The following is a 21,663-nucleotide window of genomic DNA, read 5'->3' as shown; positions in this document are numbered from 1 at the left end:
ATTCATTGTAGGAATTTCCGTGTTTACAACCGTTTTGACGGGAACCATCAAATTTGTTTGTACACACTCCGAGATCACATACGTAAAAAATCGCAAAAAACAAACATTCAAAGTTTAGGAAACGAAACAAAAATTTCGACGATTATAAACAAAAAATCACAATTTAACGATTATTTTAGCTCCAATTTTGATGATTTTTTACACATACAAATAAAAAAAAAACCAAAGAATATCAAAATTATGCTTATCTAATCATGATTATTCATTAAATTCAAGTTTTGTACATCTTCATTGTAACATCCCACATCGCCCAAGGGAGTGGATCATGTAAGCCTTATATGTATATTCTCATCTCTACCTAGCACGAGGCCTTTTGGGAGCTCACTGGCTTCGGGTTCCATCGGAACTCCGAAGTTAAGCGAGTTCGTGTGAGAGCAATCCATGATGGGTGACCCACTGGGAAGTTCTCGTGTGAGTTCCCAAAAATAGAACCGTGAGGGCGTGGTTGGGGCCCAAATCGGACAATATCATGCTACGGCGGAGTCAAGCCTGGGATGTGGTGGGGACCCGGGCCGAGATGTGACATTCATACCAATTGTAGCGAAAAAATATATTAATTTAACATAAATAAATATTTAATCGCCCAAAAAAAACATAAATAAATATTTATGTTATATTAAATATTAACAAGTTTAAAGAATATATTTAAAGGAAAACTAATGAAAAAGGTTTGAAAACTTTGAGTTTTAATGATAAGGACAAAATAAAGGGTAAAATAAATAGTACTAGGTTTGACTTTTTAGTGTAAAAATGTGGTTTTTCATTAAACTGAACAGTACCGCGAGCTTTTCGTTAAAACTCCCTATATTTAATTGACTATTTGTGTTAGATATAACCGCAGAGTTAATTTAAAAAATTTTAAAATATTTGTGTCGAATATAACCGCCAGAGTTAGTACAAAAAATTCAAAAATAATATGATATAATCTAACATATTACTTACTCATGTCGGATATATCAGCCATAATTGTTTATAATTATTTAAAAAATAATCTAGTGGAGTTAAATGCCCGTTTCATTATTCTTGTCGGATATATCCGACAGTAATACTTTGTTATCTGACATTTGTTAAACATGTTGTCTGAAATATTTTATTCAACAGTAATAGTATAAAACCACCACCATTGTTCGACCCATTAAACCAATTTTGTAGTAGTGTGTGGTGACACACCCCGTCCCGAAGGAGGGCATGCTGGCCGTCACGTGAGAGTGACGTAACCATTTGCACAGTACGGAAGCTTTAATTATACAATTTATAAGTTGATACACCCGAAGGTGAGTCCTAATTTTGTCCAATCTGTCAGAACACCGTCGAATTCCTCGTAGTCACCACACCTTTGTGATTCCTGAACCTGGAGGGGCGCAAAACCAAAATTGAGTGGGTCAGTAAAACAATTCTTTTCCAAATCCAAACATTTCTCAAAACGTTGTAACCCCTCTCCGTAAAACCTGTATACTTTCCCAGAAATGTAAAATATAAATATACATATATATTCTCAAGACTTCAAGTCGTTAACTCAACATTTTCATACAATTATGCCATGCCACATCATCTCAACATTTCTCATATTAATTATGCCATGCCACATCATCTCAACATTTCTCATATTAATTATGCCATGCCACATCATCTCAACAGTAATAAGGTATGAATGCATCAACATAATCATAACAGGTGCAAGAAAGTAATCAACCGTAGGCCCTCTAATAGCCCTATACGGTTGAACCTAGAGCTCAAAATCTATCATTATCACTCTACCGGAGTCACCTCTGTGACCCGTCCGGCCTTCTGCACGCAAGTTACGCTCTAGTGCTTCTCATAAATCATCTGTGCACATAATCTAAGGTCACCCACCAGTCGGAATCTCACTAACACTCTCGCGACTGGTCTGTCGTACCCACTCCGCGTGGACTGTACGACTAGCATCTACTTGGATCCAAGGCGAGCGTGCGATGCGGTGAATACTATAAGCACTAAACCATGGTGCAGGATTTGAGCTCAATATATATCATCATCATCATAACAGTAATTAAATACTCATCTGTGCGTCCACCGCACCATTTCATACATATGCATCATAAATCAATTCTTACCTGTGCGTCCACCGCACCAATTCATACATATGCATCATATATTAATTCATGCATGGCATTTCAACTCACATTTCTATATACTTTTCATATCAATTCTATGCATGGTATTTCACTTCCCGTTTTTCCACATAACTCATATGCATTTCATTTTAAACATATTTTCATTTCAGTTCAATTTCTGGGAAACGTCAAGTATATATATATACGGAAAACAAAACTGCCCACTCACCTGGAGTTCATCCAACAACTCCCTAGCACCACACATCAAGGCGTCACGACGATCGCCGCCTAGAATAGTAATCAAATCCAACCTCAGAATTCATAGTGATAGAATATATATAACTTATATAAAATACGTCACTACGTAGTTCGATCCGGAAGATCTGCCACTCAGATTTTAAATCCATAACTTCCAGAGGTCCACATTATACCTCTAGGACAACATCCTAAAATTTCATTACCATCCAACGGTCGGATCTCCGTCAATTTCCAAAACTAAGTGACGGTTAACATTTTATATTATGGACTTACAATTCCAATTCCGGAAGATCAGTAACTCGGATTCCCAATCCGTAAGTTCCAATAATCCTCAAATATTACGTATTACAACGTATCAAAGTTTGGTGATGATCCAACGGTCGGATCATCAATTCACATTTTCACCTAATGTGAAAACTATAAAACGTTATTCGAACACCTAACCAACAATCCTCAATAACTTTCTCATACGGTGTTCAATTTAGGTATATGAATATACCACAGTGATCTACTCGACGTCACGGACGTCGACATATTTTTAAAATAATTTTATTTTTATTTTTTTATTTTTACTGTAGCACCTTCTTCTTCCTTGGGTCGCCGGACTGGTTTTTCCGGCGGCCGTTTTCTGGGCAGTTTTTCAAATTGCTATAACTTTGTCATTTCTCAACGAAATCAAGTGATTCAAAAACGAAAGTTGTAGCCCTTGAAGAGACAAAGAGAATGGTACCTTGCACAACACCTAGTTCGCCGTATTTTGGCCGGAAAATGCCTCGAAAGCCTCGGAGGTCGCCGGAAACTGGGTATTTTTCAAATGAGTATAACTTCTTCAATACTCAACGAAATTGAGTGAAACAAAAAGGAAAGTTGTAGTACTTGACGAGACGAAGAGATTGATACCTACCTCGACTCCTAACTCGCCGGATATTCGCCGGAAAATGCCTAGAAAGTTCCGGCCAAACTTTGAACTTGTCGATCTCCGTGTTCTTACGTCCAAAAACTTCCAACGAAGCACTCCGAGCTTCCTTGGGACCTCACTAAGCCCGCTGTGATCTTGTTTTAGCCTAAAACGTAGTCATTTAGAAGATCATGAACAGTACCATTTCACGGGAACTTTGAAACTAGGGTTTTCCGAAGCAAAACTTACCTGAAATTGGTGTCTACGTGTTCGTGAAGTCCTCAGGATCACGATGGTAGTCTTAAATTGGACGTTCGTGGAGGTTTGATTGAGGTTGTGTGTGTGTCCGTATGTTCGAGAGTAAGAGAGAGAGTGAGAGAGAGTTTTCTGAGAAGAATAAGATAGAGAGAAGAGGTTACGGGTTTTAGGGAGGGAATTCAGGGTAGGAGGCCCTACCTAAGTCCAAACACAAATTAACCATAGTTTCGGATCTTTAGATAACACAAATGTCGTACATTTACGCACCTTAATCCCGTTTAAGGGCATATTGGTCATTTCACGTCCTCGGAATTAAAATTCCGGGACGGGCTGTGACAATCTCCCCTCCTTATAGAATTTCGTCCCCGAAATTCCAGCCACCAACCAACCCATCAATACTCATACCAAACTCGGTAAGTTTCTTTCATCCGATTCTTTTTCTCCTACGAAATTTTCTTCCACTGAATAATTCCTTCACAAAACTTTTACCATTTACTCTATCTTAACTCTCATGATCTTCTTTTTCCAATCCAAAGTCGTCATTAGCTCCTCACTAATTAGATCCAGTTTAATTCTCAATAGTTACACCAGAATTCCATGAGACGACTCTGCCACCTAGTGACAACGCATCGAACACAAAATACATTAAGTACTGTTGCCCTGTCTGGGAAAAAGTTATTACTCAGCACTGGAGTAATTGTACTAACTTGGTACATTGCCCAACTAACACTTCAAATTCGATCATAACCATCCTATGTACAAGGAAACTTGTACACATAATCCAAAGTAATATCTTTCCATTTCCACTGCGAAACAGAAAATAGTTATCTTAATCCAAAGGTTTATCTTTTTCTGCCTCAATCTGCTGACCAAATAAAACTGTCGAATGGTATGATAAATCTTATTACTTTTGGAATATTGCAGAAGTTGAACAGTGAACTTCGTCCAAATTTGCTTGCTTAAATCCTCAGCATTAGGCACATACTTTTTGTTTTCTTGTATCCACATACCATTTGATTCACGAATCATGTACTCATTCTTTTTCCCTTCTTTCGCTGCCTTGGTTAATTCTTAAATTTCCTCGTCAAACATTTAAGTTTCGAGTACGACCTTACCAAAAGGCCTAACTTGAAACTTAGCAAGTATAACTTCTTCTCGATCTTTCATTCTTAACTTTACTTTAGTTGGTTTCCAATCCACAAGATGATACTCTTGGCCAATGTGCCAGACATTAATTCTTACTGCAATCTTTTTATCAAGTGCTTCAACTATATCAATCCCACGATCACCCTGGTCGTACAATCATGTTCATTAAACAATTCAATTTACCTTCGCTACCTCAGATCAAAATCCTTCCAAGTAATGGATATTGAAGACTTTTTGGATTTGTAAAAAAAATCTTGCATTCTTACCAAATATAATGCCTTCATAACTTCACAGCAAGAATGGTAATCATGACTTCCAAGTCACCCGTAGGGTAATTCATCTCATGAGGTTCCATTTATCGTGAAACGTATGCAATCACCCTAACATTTGCATCAACATGCCTCCAATACCATTCAAGAAACATCACTAAAAATTTATGATTACCACTATCTTCTAGGATTACTAAAATACGTGTATGAGTGAGGAAATACTTCAGTTGTTGAATCCTTTGCTCCCAATTTCCTTCCCACTCATACATAACCTCATTTCTCAACAGTCTCGTCAATGACAAAGCAATGACTAAAAATTCTTTCACATCCATCCAAGATAGCTTGGTAAGCTAAGAAATTCCAAATCTCAATTACAGCTCGTGGTTATTCCAATTTCTCAATTCTGCTGCCTTTTAAGAATTCATTTGAATACCTTAAGCAGACATAACCAATTTCAGAATGCCACTTGATTCATCCAACATTCGCATTTGCTAAACTTAGCATACAATCGACATTCTTCCAATCTTTGTTCTACCGACTTAATACGTTTACATGCTCTGCTCTGGCTCAGAATATGCCAGAATATCTTCAACGAAAATGATATCAATTATCAAAGCATTATTGGAATACTTCATCCATCAACTCATAAAACAACATGAGTATCCATATAGCATCACCAAACTTCATAAAGACTATAACAAGTCCAGAAAACCATCTTATGATCAACGTCATTCATAATCTTTAATTGGTAATAACCAGACTTCAAGTCAATCTTTGAAAATATACAAGCACCTTTGAACTGATCAAATGAGCGTCAATACACCACAATGGATAACGGTTCTCATTCGTTACCCGATTCCATTATCTATAATCAATGCACAATCTCTAAGTCCATTTTCTTTTTCACCAACGAACTGGTGCTCCTCAAAAGTGTTATACTGGGTTGAATAAACTTTTATCAACCAATTCCCTCAATTGAATTTCCAATTCACTTAACTCATCATGAACCAATCTCTATCATAAGATTTATACCTGGCAACAATTCAATAGTGAACCTCACATCTTTGCCTGAAGGCAATCCAGATATACTTTCAAGGACAACATTAAGAAAGCGTCCAATTACTTTTACATTTTCCAACTACTAGGAGCCACATTATTTAGCATCACATAAGCTAAGTATCCTTGACAGATCTTCGATAACTACCTCTTTACTCTCACAGCAATTTAACAGTCTGTCTCACTCCACTTTGCATACCCATCAAGGTAACCTCTGATCATCCAGATCATTGGAAAGTGACTGGTTTCCCGTAACATTCCATCTAGTCACAATTATAACCAACCAATCTAATGGAACAGAATTAACTGATACAATATATATTCTATTATTATTAAGCATTCTAAATAAGTACAATACTAACATAAAATAATCTACCGGGTTGCTTGCTTAACGAATCCACGAATGAGTTATTAATATTACGGTCTGCAGCCCGCAATACTGATAAATCATCGTTGTCTCGATAAGTAGGCAACCACTCTCAAAGATATAACATTACTATTTTGTTACTCAATGCAAAATACATACACTCGTCTCAACTACATTTATTTACTACTCTCTAGGTAATAACATACATAATAAGAAATATATCAGCCGAAGTCAACTAGAATGACCAATACGGCTGATTCAACTCTTATCTCAATAATACGTCGGCCGGATCCACTCCGCGTGGTCGGTACGGCCGAACCTATAACTCACCAATTTCTCATGGTCTGTACGGCTGAACATATAACTCATCAAATCTCTCTGTACTCACGGTCAATCCGACCAAACTACTAAGTCCATAACTCTACTGAATCAACACTATGATATCATGGAAAATTGTTGAGTACAACTGATTCTAAGGACGATTCACAATTTTGTGTCCCCTCTGTTCACATAAACACATTCCTTAATTTCACACTTCCCAAAGTGTTAATTTTGTACCTGCTGCACAAGGTACATTTCCTTTACTCGAGACACCTTGTCTCAAATATCTGGATGGAACGAGGCAAGTCTGAAAACTTTCTATAATATTCATTTATCGTCAACTTCCTTGATTCACTTTTGCAAACTCTTGCTTACTACCATCGATAAATGCCGGAGGGATAAACTTTTCCTTAAACAAGTCCTTAAATAATTCTCAATCAGCTGTTTTCTCCGGTGACAACAATTAACAATCCTGTTTCCACCAGGATACAAATTCATACCCAAAACCAGGTAGTCGTCTCGACCCCTTGTCAGAATGAAGATTCCTTTGACTTGCATAATCTGAAACTTCTTTTCCAAACGGTTAAACCGTCACTTCATTCCCTCAGGTTCATCATTTCATAAGGTGATTCAAATTCAACTCATAACCCGTCTTAAAATGTCCCTTTTTATAATAGACTGAATCACCATAATAATAGTTTTCCCTAAACCGCTATATTAGGGAGACTAAATTCCTCTAACTAAGTGGCTTGCTACGAGGCGGTGTAGTTCTGACAGAATTCACTAGAACTTCTCAAAATGTCCAAGATTGCAACCATGCTCTGATACCAACTGACACACCCCGTCCCGAAGGAGGGCATGCTGGCCGTCACGTGAGAGTGACGTAACCATTTGCACAGTACGGAAGCTTTAATTATACAATTTATAAGTTGATACACCCGAAGGTGAGTCCTAATTTTGTCCAATCTGTCAGAACACCGTCGAATTCCTCGTAGTCACCACACCTTTGTGATTCCTGAACCTGGAGGGGCGCAAAACCAAAATTGAGTGGGTCAGTAAAACAATTCTTTTCCAAATCCAAACATTTCTCAAAACGTTGTAACCCCTCTCCGTAAAACCTGTATACTTTCCCAGAAATGTAAAATATAAATATACATATATATTCTCAAGACTTCAAGTCGTTAACTCAACATTTTCATACAATTATGCCATGCCACATCATCTCAACATTTCTCATATTAATTATGCCATGCCACATCATCTCAACATTTCTCATATTAATTATGCCATGCCACATCATCTCAACAGTAATAAGGTATGAATGCATCAACATAATCATAACAGGTGCAAGAAAGTAATCAACCGTAGGCCCTCTAATAGCCCTATACGGTTGAACCTAGAGCTCAAAATCTATCATTATCACTCTACCGGAGTCACCTCTGTGACCCGTCCGGCCTTCTGCACGCAAGTTACGCTCTAGTGCTTCTCATAAATCATCTGTGCACATAATCTAAGGTCACCCACCAGTCGGAATCTCACTAACACTCTCGCGACTGGTCTGTCGTACCCACTCCGCGTGGACTGTACGACTAGCATCTACTTGGATCCAAGGCGAGCGTGCGATGCGGTGAATACTATAAGCACTAAACCATGGTGCAGGATTTGAGCTCAATATATATCATCATCATCATAACAGTAATTAAATACTCATCTGTGCGTCCACCGCACCATTTCATACATATGCATCATAAATCAATTCTTACCTGTGCGTCCACCGCACCAATTCATACATATGCATCATATATTAATTCATGCATGGCATTTCAACTCACATTTCTATATACTTTTCATATCAATTCTATGCATGGTATTTCACTTCCCGTTTTTCCACATAACTCATATGCATTTCATTTTAAACATATTTTCATTTCAGTTCAATTTCTGGGAAACGTCAAGTATATATATATACGGAAAACAAAACTGCCCACTCACCTGGAGTTCATCCAACAACTCCCTAGCACCACACATCAAGGCGTCACGACGATCGCCGCCTAGAATAGTAATCAAATCCAACCTCAGAATTCATAGTGATAGAATATATATAACTTATATAAAATACGTCACTACGTAGTTCGATCCGGAAGATCTGCCACTCAGATTTTAAATCCATAACTTCCAGAGGTCCACATTATACCTCTAGGACAACATCCTAAAATTTCATTACCATCCAACGGTCGGATCTCCGTCAATTTCCAAAACTAAGTGACGGTTAACATTTTATATTATGGACTTACAATTCCAATTCCGGAAGATCAGTAACTCGGATTCCCAATCCGTAAGTTCCAATAATCCTCAAATATTACGTATTACAACGTATCAAAGTTTGGTGATGATCCAACGGTCGGATCATCAATTCACATTTTCACCTAATGTGAAAACTATAAAACGTTATTCGAACACCTAACCAACAATCCTCAATAACTTTCTCATACGGTGTTCAATTTAGGTATATGAATATACCACAGTGATCTACTCGACGTCACGGACGTCGACATATTTTTAAAATAATTTTATTTTTATTTTTTTATTTTTACTGTAGCACCTTCTTCTTCCTTGGGTCGCCGGACTGGTTTTTCCGGCGGCCGTTTTCTGGGCAGTTTTTCAAATTGCTATAACTTTGTCATTTCTCAACGAAATTAAGTGATTCAAAAACGAAAGTTGTAGCCCTTGAAGAGACAAAGAGAATGGTACCTTGCACAACACCTAGTTCGCCGTATTTTGGCCGGAAAATGCCTCGAAAGCCTCGGAGGTCGCCGGAAACTGGGTATTTTTCAAATGAGTATAACTTCTTCAATACTCAACGAAATTGAGTGAAACAAAAAGGAAAGTTGTAGTAATTGACGAGACGAAGAGATTGATACCTACCTCGACTCCTAACTCGCCGGATATTCGCCGGAAAATGCCTAGAAAGTTCCGGCCAAACTTTGAACTTGTCGATCTCCGTGTTCTTACGTCCAAAAACTTCCAACGAAGCACTCCGAGCTTCCTTGGGACCTCACTAAGCCCGCTGTGATCTTGTTTTAGCCTAAAACGTAGTCATTTAGAAGATCATGAACAGTACCATTTCACGGGAACTTTGAAACTAGGGTTTTCCGAAGCAAAACTTACCTGAAATTGGTGTCTACGTGTTCGTGAAGTCCTCAGGATCACGATGGTAGTCTTAAATTGGACGTTCGTGGAGGTTTGATTGAGGTTGTGTGTGTGTCCGTATGTTCGAGAGTAAGAGAGAGAGTGAGAGAGAGTTTTCTGAGAAGAATAAGATAGAGAGAAGAGGTTACGGGTTTTAGGGAGGGAATTCAGGGTAGGAGGCCCTACCTAAGTCCAAACACAAATTAACCATAGTTTCGGATCTTTAGATAACACAAATGTCGTACATTTACGCACCTTAATCCCGTTTAAGGGCATATTGGTCATTTCACGTCCTCGGAATTAAAATTCCGGGACGGGCTGTGACATGTGGCATGCTTCATTGACCTATGCATAATTATTACTATGTCCCCAAAAAAAAAAAAGACCATTGATATATGCCTAATTTGTAATTAAAAATTTAATTGACCTTTGGCTAAATAACTTTTTCTTTTAATACATACGATATTAGCTCAAAATCTCACAATGTGCTAGCCATAATAATCAAACCTACGACCTCTAACCTACAAGTGAAACAAATTACCATTAGACCACAATAAGTGGTGGATTCTTATTTATCTGTGGTATTAATATCATTTGGATTGCACTGCTTACAAGTAAAGGGTAATAAAATGAACTCACTGCTCTTGTAAAATAAACTCACCAGAAGGCAGAAAGCAAATCTTTGGTCAACATAATGTTTAACACCGATTATTATTATTAATATTATTAATAATATTAATAATATACTTACGCTAAGAGGTGGGAATTTGAGATAAACCACATAAATTTAAATTTAAAAACCTGAAAATAATGGGGGCTCTTTTTTATTGTATACTTTTTATGTTATCCAGCTTTGAAGTTTGAAGTATGTCTAGGCTGAGTGGGTTATGACTTGGGGTTGAAACAGGCCAAGGGCCCAAAATCAGTCTCGACAACTGGCGATGACTTTGAGAAATGAAAGAGTCAGCAACTCCCCGGCAAACATATATAACCAACCTAACCGTCATCTGGAAGTCTGGTAGTTGAAGCTTGAGAGGGAAAGTCCTCAGCCTCTTGGTCCTCCAGTAGAGAGAGAAACTCCACACAAGTCCCACACAAGAAGCAAAAGCACCTCAAAATTCACCTCAAATTCCACCAACATATTAAACAAAAAGAGACAAAATTTAATAGTTTATCTTCCCTACCTTCTCTTCAAAGATCCAATCTTCAAACATATATCCAACAAAGATGCGTACTGTTTCTTCCTCTTCTTCTTACTTGTCGTCGCGAGTCCTACATTTTATGTCTCTCTGGCATTCCCAAAAGCTTTTTCTTAATCTGATAATATGGGCTGGTTCAAAACCCCTAGCATTTTCACTTCAAACAATCACAGAAACCTTCCTTACTACAACCCGATTCGCCAAAACCTTGTAAACAACTCTGAAACTCCGAAAGATGGTGTCCCTAACAAGCTCTTTGGACTACTACGCAGGCTTCTGTCTGGAGGTATGCTAGAGTTGTTTTCTTCTTGGAGCTTTTTATGCAGAAGTGAATTCATGGTTTTGTACTTGGAGCTGTTTCTGATGTGGGATTTTGTTGTTTGTGTTGAATGTGCAGGAAAAATGGATGGGGGGTCAAGGACTGAGGCAGAGGAGAAGCTCTACTCTTGGTTATACGCCTTGGCGCAGTCGGACAAGGATTTGGTTTTCGAGTATGTTCGTTCCACTGAAAGGGGTAAGCGTTCTTAATTACGCACCTTAGCTTCTCTGTTCTTTTAGTAATAAAGTTATTAGGAAATGTGACAACTGAGATTTTCTTTTGTAATAGATACAAGAACATGACTGAAGATGTTATGTAATTTATAAATTACATGGTTATTTTGTTTGTGATCTGAAAATAAATATGTGGCAGATTGTAGCATTTGAAACGCCAAGATATAGGAAATTCCCCTGTTGAATTCGATAATTTACTCACGCTGCGCATTTTTCAGCGGTTAATGTATGCACAATAATAAGGATAAAGGAAATTCTATGAGAAAAAATTTACAAATACTCTCAGGAGGATTATTGAAACAATATAATGTAGCTCCTCGAAATCTTATACCAGCAACGGACTTTTGCTTCTCTTCAGGATTGAGCTTTACTGAAGCTGAGAGGAGACTGAAGGAAAATGGCCCGAATGTTCCTGTGGATTATTCATTTCCGAGCTGGTGGCATATTTTGTGGAATGCTTTCTTTCATCCTTTCAATATCATATTGATCGTCTTGTCTGTAATCTCGTACATAACCAGTGACAGCCCAAATGGTTGTATCATGCTTGTTTTGGTTTTCATAAGCGTCTCCCTTCGATTCTATCAGGTAATCCTTGCTTAATTACTTCAATCAAGTAGGCGCCATAGCTTTCTATATCAAGCATATGACTAAGACTGGTTTTCCATGCTCCTTTCAGGAATATGCCAGTTCAAAAGCGGCCATGAAACTCTCAGAATTCGTAAGGTGCCCAGTCAAAGTGCAAAGATGTGCAGGTAGAGTTGTTCAGACCGAACTAGTAGTACAAATTGATCAAAGAGATGTCGTTCCTGGCGACATTGTCATTTTCGAACCTGGAGACCTCTTTCCTGGTGATGTGAGGCTATTGTCTACGAAACACCTTGTTGTAAGGTATAGTACCTCTAAAGCTTTCTGTCGTAAAAATGAGATTTGTGAATTGTTTTATGTCATTCTTCCAATATGTACAGACAATTTTAGATTAAATGATCACTCAAATTTGCTTCTTGAACAGTCAGTCCTCGTTAACAGGAGAGTCCTGGACAACTGAGAAAACAGCTGATGTCAGAGAAGATTCGAGCACTCCATTGCTAGATTTACGGAATATTTGCTTCATGGTAGGTACAGTAGTACCTGTCATTTTGTTCTAACTATGCGTGAAATTTCGGTGGGAGATATGTAACATCAAAGGTTGAAGTTGAACCTTGCAAATCGACAGCCCTTGAGGCTAAAGCATTGTGTGTTACTGAACAATTTTCGTATGTCTTGATGTTATGTAAATATTCAGGGAACAAATGTAGTATCAGGTGGCGGAGTTGGTCTAGTGGTGTCCACTGGATCTAAGACTTACATGAGCACCATGTTTTCAAACATAGGAAAGAAGAAACCACCAAATGAATTTGAGGATGGTGTTCGCCGCATATCTTACGTGCTGATTGCGGTTATGCTTGTAGTAGTCACCATCATAGTTGCAACTGACTACAGTACATCTCATGATCTATCTGAGAGCATCCTTTTCGGAATCTCGGTGGCAAGTGCACTCACTCCTCAAATGCTTCCCCTCATTGTTAACACAAGTCTTGCAAAAGGAGCACTTGCTATGGCCAAAGACAGATGCATTATCAAAAGTTTAACTGCAATACGAGACATGGGATCTATGTAAGTATACTTTATATTTCTTTTCAAATTATGCGATGGATTAATCAAATGGGCATGTGTGTGTGTGAACAAATATCTTAGAATTGCAGCCGGCAATGTAATTGACAGAGTTCCTGAGGACATGATATCCTAGATTGTTTCATCTATAACTATAATTTCTTATCATCGAAGTTTTTTCACTTGAACTTCCGTAGTTTGGTAGTCATTTTCTGTGTTCTCTTTGTTGCAGGGATATCTTATGCATTGACAAGACGGGTACGCTCACCATGAACCGTGCAATAATGGTTAATCATCTGGACAGCTGGGGATTACAGAAAGAAAAGGTTTTACAGTTTGCTTTCCTCAACTCCTATTTCAAGACCGACCAGAAGTATCCCCTTGATGATGCAATTTTGGCACATGTATATACCAATGGATACAAGTTCCAGCCTTCGAAATGGAAGAAAATAGATGAGATTCCTTTCGATTTTATACGAAGAAGAGTAGCTATTATCATGGAGAGAGAAGCAGAAGACAGAAGCCACCACATTTCCGATAGAATCGTGGTGACAAAAGGAGCTCTGGAAGAAGTGATGAAAGTTTGTTCTTTTATAGAGGATGTTGACGGGGAAACGAATATAACTTTCTCTACAGGACACTATCAAAGGATTTTAAATCTGACTGAGGAAATTAGCAATGATGGACTCAGAGCTATTGGAGTGGCAATAAGGAGGCTGGAAACGGTGCGTCTAGATTTCTTTCTGACTCAACTTCTGCACTTTTTGTATTCAATTGCATCTATTTATTTCTTTCAAATTTTAGTACGTTTCATACACATTTTCCTGGTAAATAATAAAGTGGCAGCTGAGGATTAATCAACTAGAACAGAAATGTGAAAATGGCACACCAAAAAGAAAATATTTCTGCTGCCTTGTAAATTTACAATGTTTACTAACCTGACTATTTCTGTCACAATGTAGGAAACGAGCTATCAACACAGAGATGATGATGAAACCTTTGAATCAGACATGGTTTTCCTCGGCCTCATAACATTCTTTGACCCGCCCAAGGACTCAGCAAAGCAAGCTCTGTGGCGGTTGGCTGAGAAGGGAGTGAAAGCAAAGGTCTTGACAGGTGACTCGCTCACGCTATCAATAAGAGTTTGCAAGGAAGTTGGTATAAGAACCACCCATGTTGTTACAGGGCCAGAGCTTGAGTTACTTGACCAGGATTCCTTTCATGAGACGGTTAAAAGAGCAACTGTACTAGCTCGACTCACCCCAACACAGAAACTCCGAGTTGTTCAGTCCCTGCAGGCAGTTGGAAACCACACTGTTGGCTTCTTAGGAGATGGAGTAAATGACTCGCTTGCGCTGGATGCAGCCAATGTTGGTATATCAGTTGACTCAGGAGTATCAGTTGCGAAAGATTTTGCTGACATTATCTTACTCGAGAAGGATCTCAATGTCCTCATCGCTGGAGTTGAGCACGGTCGACTCACTTTTGGGAACACAATGAAGTACATAAAAATGTCGGTAATTGCCAATCTAGGAAGCGTTCTCTCAATTCTCATAGCAACCTTGGGTCTCAAGTATGAACCGTTGACTCCAAAACAGCTTCTTACGCAGAACTTCTTGTATAGTGTTGGCCAGATCGCAATCCCATGGGACAAAATGGAAGAAGAATATGTAAAAGTACCACAAAAATGGTCGAAGAAAGGCTTACCGATGTTTATTCTGTGGAATGGTCCTGTGTGCACTCTCTTTGACGTAAGCACACTTATGTTCCTTTGGTTCTATTATAAGGCTGACAGTCTGGATGACATTGTGTTCTTCCGTTCTGCTTGGTTCATCGAAGGGCTTCTGATGCAGACTCTGATCATCCACTTGATCCGGACAGAGAAAATTCCCTTCGTTCAGGAGTTTGCCTCATGGCCCGTGCTTTGTTCTACAGTTCTGATTTCTGCCATCGGAATTGCAATTCCATTCACACCAATTGGGGATGTGATGGGATTCGTTGAGCTTCCACTGTCGTACTTTGGATTTTTGGTGGTGCTTTTTGTAGGATATATTTTCGTCGGCCAGGTTGTCAAGAGACTATATATCATGGTTTACAAAAGTTGGCTTTAACTAGTAGAATGAGCTCAGCTGACATTCATGTGTTGGTACGAGTGTGAAAAAAGAGGAATTAGGAAGAAAATTTTCCCATATAATTCAATTGCAAAGGATTTAATACATGTAGCCTCAAAGTTGTTACAGATTCATTGACATTTTCTGTAGATACTCTTCTTTCCACATTTTATTATTCGAATCTGCAAATTTGCAAAACAGCATGGAACGATGAATGTCATCGTTGTTGAGAAAGACAGAAAAATAAAAATCTGCAATCAGATGCATCTCAGATATGATATTTCACAAGATATTATGCAGATAGAACGATACATATGCTGATCCAAGCAACACTAGACCGTTAACATTCCAGTTTTTGGGCGAATTACCTGCATAAATGTTAATAACTTTCTGTACCAAAGACTAAATTCAGTGCGACTGAAGTGTGTGTTGTTATAGCAATGATTAAATAAGTCCTAGAAAATTACCCAACCGAAGATAATTGTTCTTGATATTCCATTTAAAATGACAGTGTGGTCTGTCATTTTTCAGTGTCCAGTAAGTCCCTCCCAAAGTCTTGGTAATCACTCTGAGACCCTTTTGTTATGTTCCGTTCATTCACCCCCTCTCCTACAAAGAAATCCACTATTCCAACACTTAGAACTCATACTACTAGAAACCTACAGAAGACAGAGATTTCAGACGAGCAAACGAGAAAATTTGGCTCTGATTTCAAATCAGAATACGATCTTGAAGTAAAAAAGTTTTCAGGTGAAGGGAGAAAGGAGAAAGGAGGTCTTGCCTTACCGATAAAAACTAGTGAACCGTTTGCCCAGCTGAGGGCCTGCAGTTGAGTTTCCCTGCTCTTGTACATGAATTGTATATTATCCACAGTACTCGTATTAAGAAAGAAATTATCAAAAAGATTGTAATAATGCGAATCCACCACTAGATGAAACTAAAGTATTACGTAAGCTGTTGATGAGTATTTCCGAACAATTTGATAGCCTTGTTTGTAAGATGAAACTATAGTATCCAATGGAACTGCAGCAAAGCAGGACGTCTTGCATACCTGCAAACGAAAGAAATCAGTGCTTGGCATGCTTGAACTTTAAGGAAAGCTGACCTGAATTAAATGTTGTAGATAACACTGCATTAGCATCCCATCCTGGTTTCCCCAGATAGTCCACCCTGAGCTGATTTTGCAGTGTACCTACAGGAAACAATGTTTAATTTTTGGATCGGTTCATTGTTAATCTCTTTAGCAAAATCAACATTCAAGAAGAACACGTTAAGTGGTGACGCCAATACTTTTAAGATAGAAGTAGAGAACTTATCCTACTTGCCAAAATAAAACATTCGTTTGGGTATCACATTATGGGAAAACACCTCAACTCTTCATAAATTTTAAAGGCTAATAGAAAAACTGCATAATTTTGGGCCTTACTCAATTCATGGAAATTTCGTGCAGAGCCAAACACTACAAAATTTCTTGGAAATAAGTCACTTAATTTTATGAACAGTGGTCGAACAAAGAGCATGCCAACGCATAATTCCTCAGTCTAAGATAATGAATTGGGTCATTAAATACCTCAAGAAAACAAACCTGCAAATACGTCCCGTCCCATTCATTGTTCTGATGTGAACTCTACCCTTGTTATTTTTTCAATGTGAAGGGTTCCTAGTGTTAAAGGTGGTTCTCTAGTTGCAGAAAAAGAGCAACCCTGTCAATCACACGGTAGAAACTGTTAGTGTAACTTTGGCAATTTCTAACGAAACGCTTGAATCTGTCATATCTTAGACTAGTGCATGTTTTAGTTGTAATTATTTTAGTTTAAGTTTTGCCTCTCATGCCGTGCTCTCGATCACAAAATAACAAACGTTTTAGAGATATTCACTCAGGTAAGTTCGACATGCATATGCATTCATATTATCTAGGTTTGTGTTTAATGAGCTGCCTAGTTTTAAGTTTAACAATAAAAGCTTTGCACGTTAAATTTGCCTTTTTTGATTAAGACTTCATTTAAATTAATTAAAAGGCCCATGATTTTTTATCAGCACAAAACTCTAGCTTATCATATTTACATAGAATTCGTTTGTTATGCTTGTTCCAATGTCCTGGTTTGTTTTAATGTATGTTTACTATATTGATAAATTCCAAATGATTTTATTTTTATCTCTTAATTTGTCATCCCAATCTTTTAGAAGTTGAAGTCAATTCGAACTCTTGTAGTTGTTATATTTATTGATGAATTAGATTAGGGTTTGTGGTTTTGCTGCTGCTTAAAAATACCCAGGTCATCAGAGCATTTGTGCGGCTGCAGTATCACACACACATGCATTGAGATCAGTCATTCGCTTTACAGAGTATTGCTGCATGCATTAGGTTTTTAGGCTGCCGCATGCATCAGATCAGTTGGGGTTTTTGGCTGCGCATATTGACACACATAGGTACAGAGAATTGATTGGGTGCATTAGCTTTTTATCATTATTTTGACGAATTCTTTTAATGATGTGCATTCTTTATTAGTTGATATTTGATCTATTTTTGGGAGGAATTTGCATAGTATCTGAGAGAGAAATGCAATGCAGCCATTGTACTTCGTTTGTTGTTGCATGAAATATCATTTGAAAACAAGAGTCTTTTTGTGTAGCTCCAAGTGCACATAGTGCCATTTCCATTGTAGAAAAATCAGTCTGTTATCTGTGAGTGTCTTCAAGGAAAAAATTAGTTTCGATCATTGATTTTTCTTTGTGCTTTAACAAGAAATCAATTATGAAAATGTGTCTTGTGATTTTCGTAATTGGTTGATTTTCAAAAATCATTTCATTTCATACATTCTGCATGATCGCGTTAGTATCTTGCAAAAGTCAAGAAAAAGGTGATTGACGGTCGCATTAGTGTCGTGCCACTTCCACTTGAAGGTTAAAGAGAAATCGAGTAGTAAAGCGCGGAGACAAAACTGCCTACTAGTATGTGTGTCTAGTTGATGAGTTTTGTTAAGTCTTTCTATACTTATTTCTCTTAGTGTTTGTCCTAGCTTGGGAGCCCGAGAATTTTCCGAGTGGTGGGTTTCGCCTCGTTAAATCCTATATCTTGTGTGCACTTTTCATTTATCTTTTTAACTGGATATGTGTATGATAGTTTGATATGTGATGTGAATGTGAAATTAATTTGAGAACTGAAAATTAAATTGAAAATTGAATTGAATTTTTAAATTGGAACCTATTCACCCCCCCTTATGTTAAACAAGTACCCATCCTAGAAACTTTCAATTGGTACCAAAGCAGGTCACTAAAAATATTTAGTGAGATCCGTGGGTAGTCTAGGATGAATCGTGATGTGGGTTCAATTTCTCATCCACCACACTTTGATGGTGACAACTATGCTGCGTGGAAGGCAAAAATGAAATCGTTTATGTGGCCAACAAGGTGTGGCTTGTTGTTGAAGAAAGTTGGGAACCTCCGACAATCAAAGAAATGAAAGGTGGAGGAAAGTCCTCTGCATTTGTATCAAAGCTCAAGCCTAGGAAAGAATGGAGCAATGATGAGCGTAGCTCTAGCACTTTTAACCAAAAGGCTTTGAATGCTTTATTCACAACGGTTTCACTTGAACAATTCAATTACATAAGCAAGTGTACAATGGCGAAAGAAGCTTAGGACATTATTGAAGTTACTCATAAGGGTAACTCGACTATTAAAGAATCCAAGCTTCAACATCTCATCACAAAATTCAAAAATATCACAATGTCTGATGAGAGTTTCTCTAACTTTTATGCTAAGCTTAGTAATTGTCAATGGCTGCCACAATCTTGGTGACTGTATTCCAGAACATAGGATTGTGAAAAAAGATCTTAAGATCACTTCCTATGAGGTTTCTTGCTAAGAGGACAACAATTGAGGAATAGAAAGACACATACGAGTTAGAGCTTCCTAATTCCAAGAAGATGAAAAACATTTCTCTCAAAGCTGTCAAAGAAGAAGAAAGCGATGGCTCATTTGAAGACTTGTTTGAAGATGAATTGGTTGAATTAACCATGCAAATTAGAAGGTTTCTCAAGTCTCAAAATTCCAAGGATCGTGAGCTACGAACTAACTCTAGTTTGAATTCAAGAAACTTTTGTTCCCTAGATCTCTCACATGACAACACATCTAGATCCTTTAGGACTAGTGAACAAATGAGTTCTAATAATATAGTTCAATGCCATGAATATCAAGGGTTTAGACATATTGCTTCTAAGTGTACAAACACTATCAGGAGAAAAAAGAAGAAGAATAGGGCAATGAATGTCACTTGGAGCGATATTGATTCAAGGGATCCATTTACATTTGAAAATGAGAAGGAAGTGATTGTTTTTGTAGGAACTGTTGATGGATATGACACATAAAGTTCATTTTTTGAAGAACCTGACTTGGAAGAAGTCTTGGGAAAGTATTCGGATCTCTATGACATCACTATGCAAGTTAAGAAGGATAACTCTAACTTGAAAAAGCAACTTGCATTAGCTGAAAGTGAAAAGAATGAAGCTGAAGTTGAGCATCAATCTCAGTAAGACAATGGAGAGAAAGTGCAAGCCATTGTTAGAGAAGATACATTTTCTTCAAACCACAATAAGCACTCTCACGTCTGATAAGAAAGCTCTTGAGGATGAACTGGTTGAGATGAAAATCAAAGTTCAAGAATTAAGCATAGGTTCGGGAAAAGTCGACAGGATTCTTAGCTATGGAAAGAATTTTGGAGATAAAAGAGGTTTAGGATTTGAGTCTGGAAAGACTATTAGTTCTTCTTCCATCACAAGATTTGTTAAAGCGTTTGATATTCCTTGCTCGAGAGTAGGTGTCGATCAAGGTTTAGGTCTTACTTCTGAAACATCTACAATCTTTGCAAATGTGTCAAATCCTATCAAGACTTCTGTTAATCCTAACAAACCCAAACAATCTAGGAAGTTCATTCCTATATGTCATTTTTGTGGGATTCCAGGTCATATCTGGCCTAAGTGCAATAAGTTTAGGAAGAAAAATTCTTCCCAATTAAAAGTTTCAAGGAACTCTGAAAAAGAAAATCTTAAGGAACAATTTGTGACTTATTTGAAAGAGATTAATCGGATTGCAAGAATTATATCTGTTCTGGGTACGGTTGTTCCAAAAGTGAGACAAGTTTGGAGAAGAAAAGAGAATCAAAGTGGTGTACTTGTCAATTCATTAGCACCACCAAGTTGTTTATATTTTATATTGACTGAGCTCTTTCTTTGCATATGATTTCATTCATGTATGCTTGCATGTTCACATAGTATATATATATATGTGTGTGTGTGTATGTATATATATCCTTGTTAATAAAATAAAAAAATTGTGTGAGGTGAAACTGAAAAGTATGATTTCAAATGAGTTCTAGCTTTCTTCGCTTATCTTCCACTGACTGCACCTGATGGTTACCTTTAAGGCCTTTGACCTTTCTAGACAAAATGGGGGAGAAGTATGATGCTTATATCTAAAGAGAGAAGTAGAATTTCAAAAACCTGATTGTTTTTTGTTGCTCGTTTTTATATATATAAATGCTTTCATTTTTACCAACTTATATTTTTTGTGCATAACAAGTTTTCTTGTTTGAGAGTGTACAGGTTACAAACTTCATTACTATGCATGTTCTTTATCATCGTTCTTTTTCTGTAATATTGTGATTGAGGGTTTTGTCTAGGAAATGCCAACGGGGGAGATTGTTAGTGTAAAATTGGCAATTCCTCCTGTAATATCTTAGACTAGTGCATGTTTTAGTTGTAATTATTTTAGTCTAAGTTTTGCCTCTTGTGCTCTTGATCACAAAATAACAAACGTTTCAGAGATATTCACTCAGGTAAGTTATATGCATTCATATTATCTAGGTTTGTGTTTAATGAGCTATCTAGTTTTAAGTTTAACAGTAAAATCTTTGCACGTTAAATTTGTCTTTTTTAATTAAGACTTCATTTAACTTAAATAAAAGGTCCATGATTTGTTATCAGTACAAAACTCTAGCTTATCCATATTTACATATGATTCGTTTGTTATGCTTGCTGCAATGTCCTAGTTTGTTTTAATGTATGTTTACTATATTGATAAATTCCGAATGATTTTATTTTTATCTCTTAATCTGTCATCTCAATCTTTTAGAAGTTGAAGTCAATTCAAACTCTTGTAATTGTTATACTTTTTGACGGATTAGATTAGGGTTTGTGGTGTTAATGTCGCATAAAAAATACCCAGGTCATCAGAGCATT

The 21,663-nt window shown here is 37.5% G+C and overlaps 1 protein-coding gene and 2 long non-coding RNA genes across 3 annotated transcripts; 1 reads left to right on the top strand and 2 right to left on the bottom strand.

Annotated features, from left to right (window-relative positions):
* Positions 1–1,293: 1,293 nt before the first annotated feature.
* Positions 1,294–3,457, bottom strand: LOC139196832 (uncharacterized). The gene is made up of 4 exons (XR_011581855.1): positions 3,316–3,457; positions 3,142–3,210; positions 2,383–2,441; positions 1,294–1,411 (listed from the first exon to the last, which is right to left on the bottom strand). It is a non-coding gene; the product is annotated as an uncharacterized lncRNA (long non-coding RNA).
* A 4,172-nt stretch (positions 3,458–7,629) lies between these two features.
* Positions 7,630–9,793, bottom strand: LOC139196825 (uncharacterized). Its single transcript, XR_011581854.1, has 4 exons — positions 9,652–9,793; positions 9,478–9,546; positions 8,719–8,777; positions 7,630–7,747 (listed from the first exon to the last, which is right to left on the bottom strand). It is a non-coding gene; the product is annotated as an uncharacterized lncRNA (long non-coding RNA).
* A 1,138-nt stretch (positions 9,794–10,931) lies between these two features.
* Positions 10,932–15,625, top strand: LOC103449500 (uncharacterized). Its single transcript, XM_008388823.4, has 8 exons — positions 10,932–11,400; positions 11,512–11,628; positions 12,025–12,251; positions 12,343–12,554; positions 12,676–12,778; positions 12,949–13,319; positions 13,549–14,041; positions 14,279–15,625. The coding sequence occupies exons 1-8, from the start codon at positions 11,241–11,243 to the stop codon at positions 15,425–15,427; spliced, it is 2,832 nt and encodes a 943-aa protein (XP_008387045.1). The 5' UTR covers positions 10,932–11,240; the 3' UTR covers positions 15,428–15,625.
* The last annotated feature ends 6,038 nt before the right edge of the window (positions 15,626–21,663 follow it).

Source organism: Malus domestica, chromosome 01 (genome assembly GCF_042453785.1).
Source record: "Malus domestica chromosome 01, GDT2T_hap1".
NCBI classification, from domain to species: domain Eukaryota; kingdom Viridiplantae; phylum Streptophyta; class Magnoliopsida; order Rosales; family Rosaceae; genus Malus; species Malus domestica.
This window is presented reverse-complemented; position numbering and strand designations above follow the sequence as displayed.

Excerpts from the sequence above, each read along its gene's own strand:
- LOC103449500 (XM_008388823.4), top strand. The coding sequence starts at position 11,241 with ATGGGCTGGTTCAAAACCCCTAGCATTTTCACTTCAAACAATCACAGA. Across the intron at positions 11,629-12,024 it reads TGTTCGTTCCACTGAAAGGG|GATTGAGCTTTACTGAAGCT; the intron begins GTAAGCGTTCTT and ends GCTTCTCTTCAG. Across the intron at positions 12,779-12,948 it reads TACGGAATATTTGCTTCATG|GGAACAAATGTAGTATCAGG; the intron begins GTAGGTACAGTA and ends GTAAATATTCAG.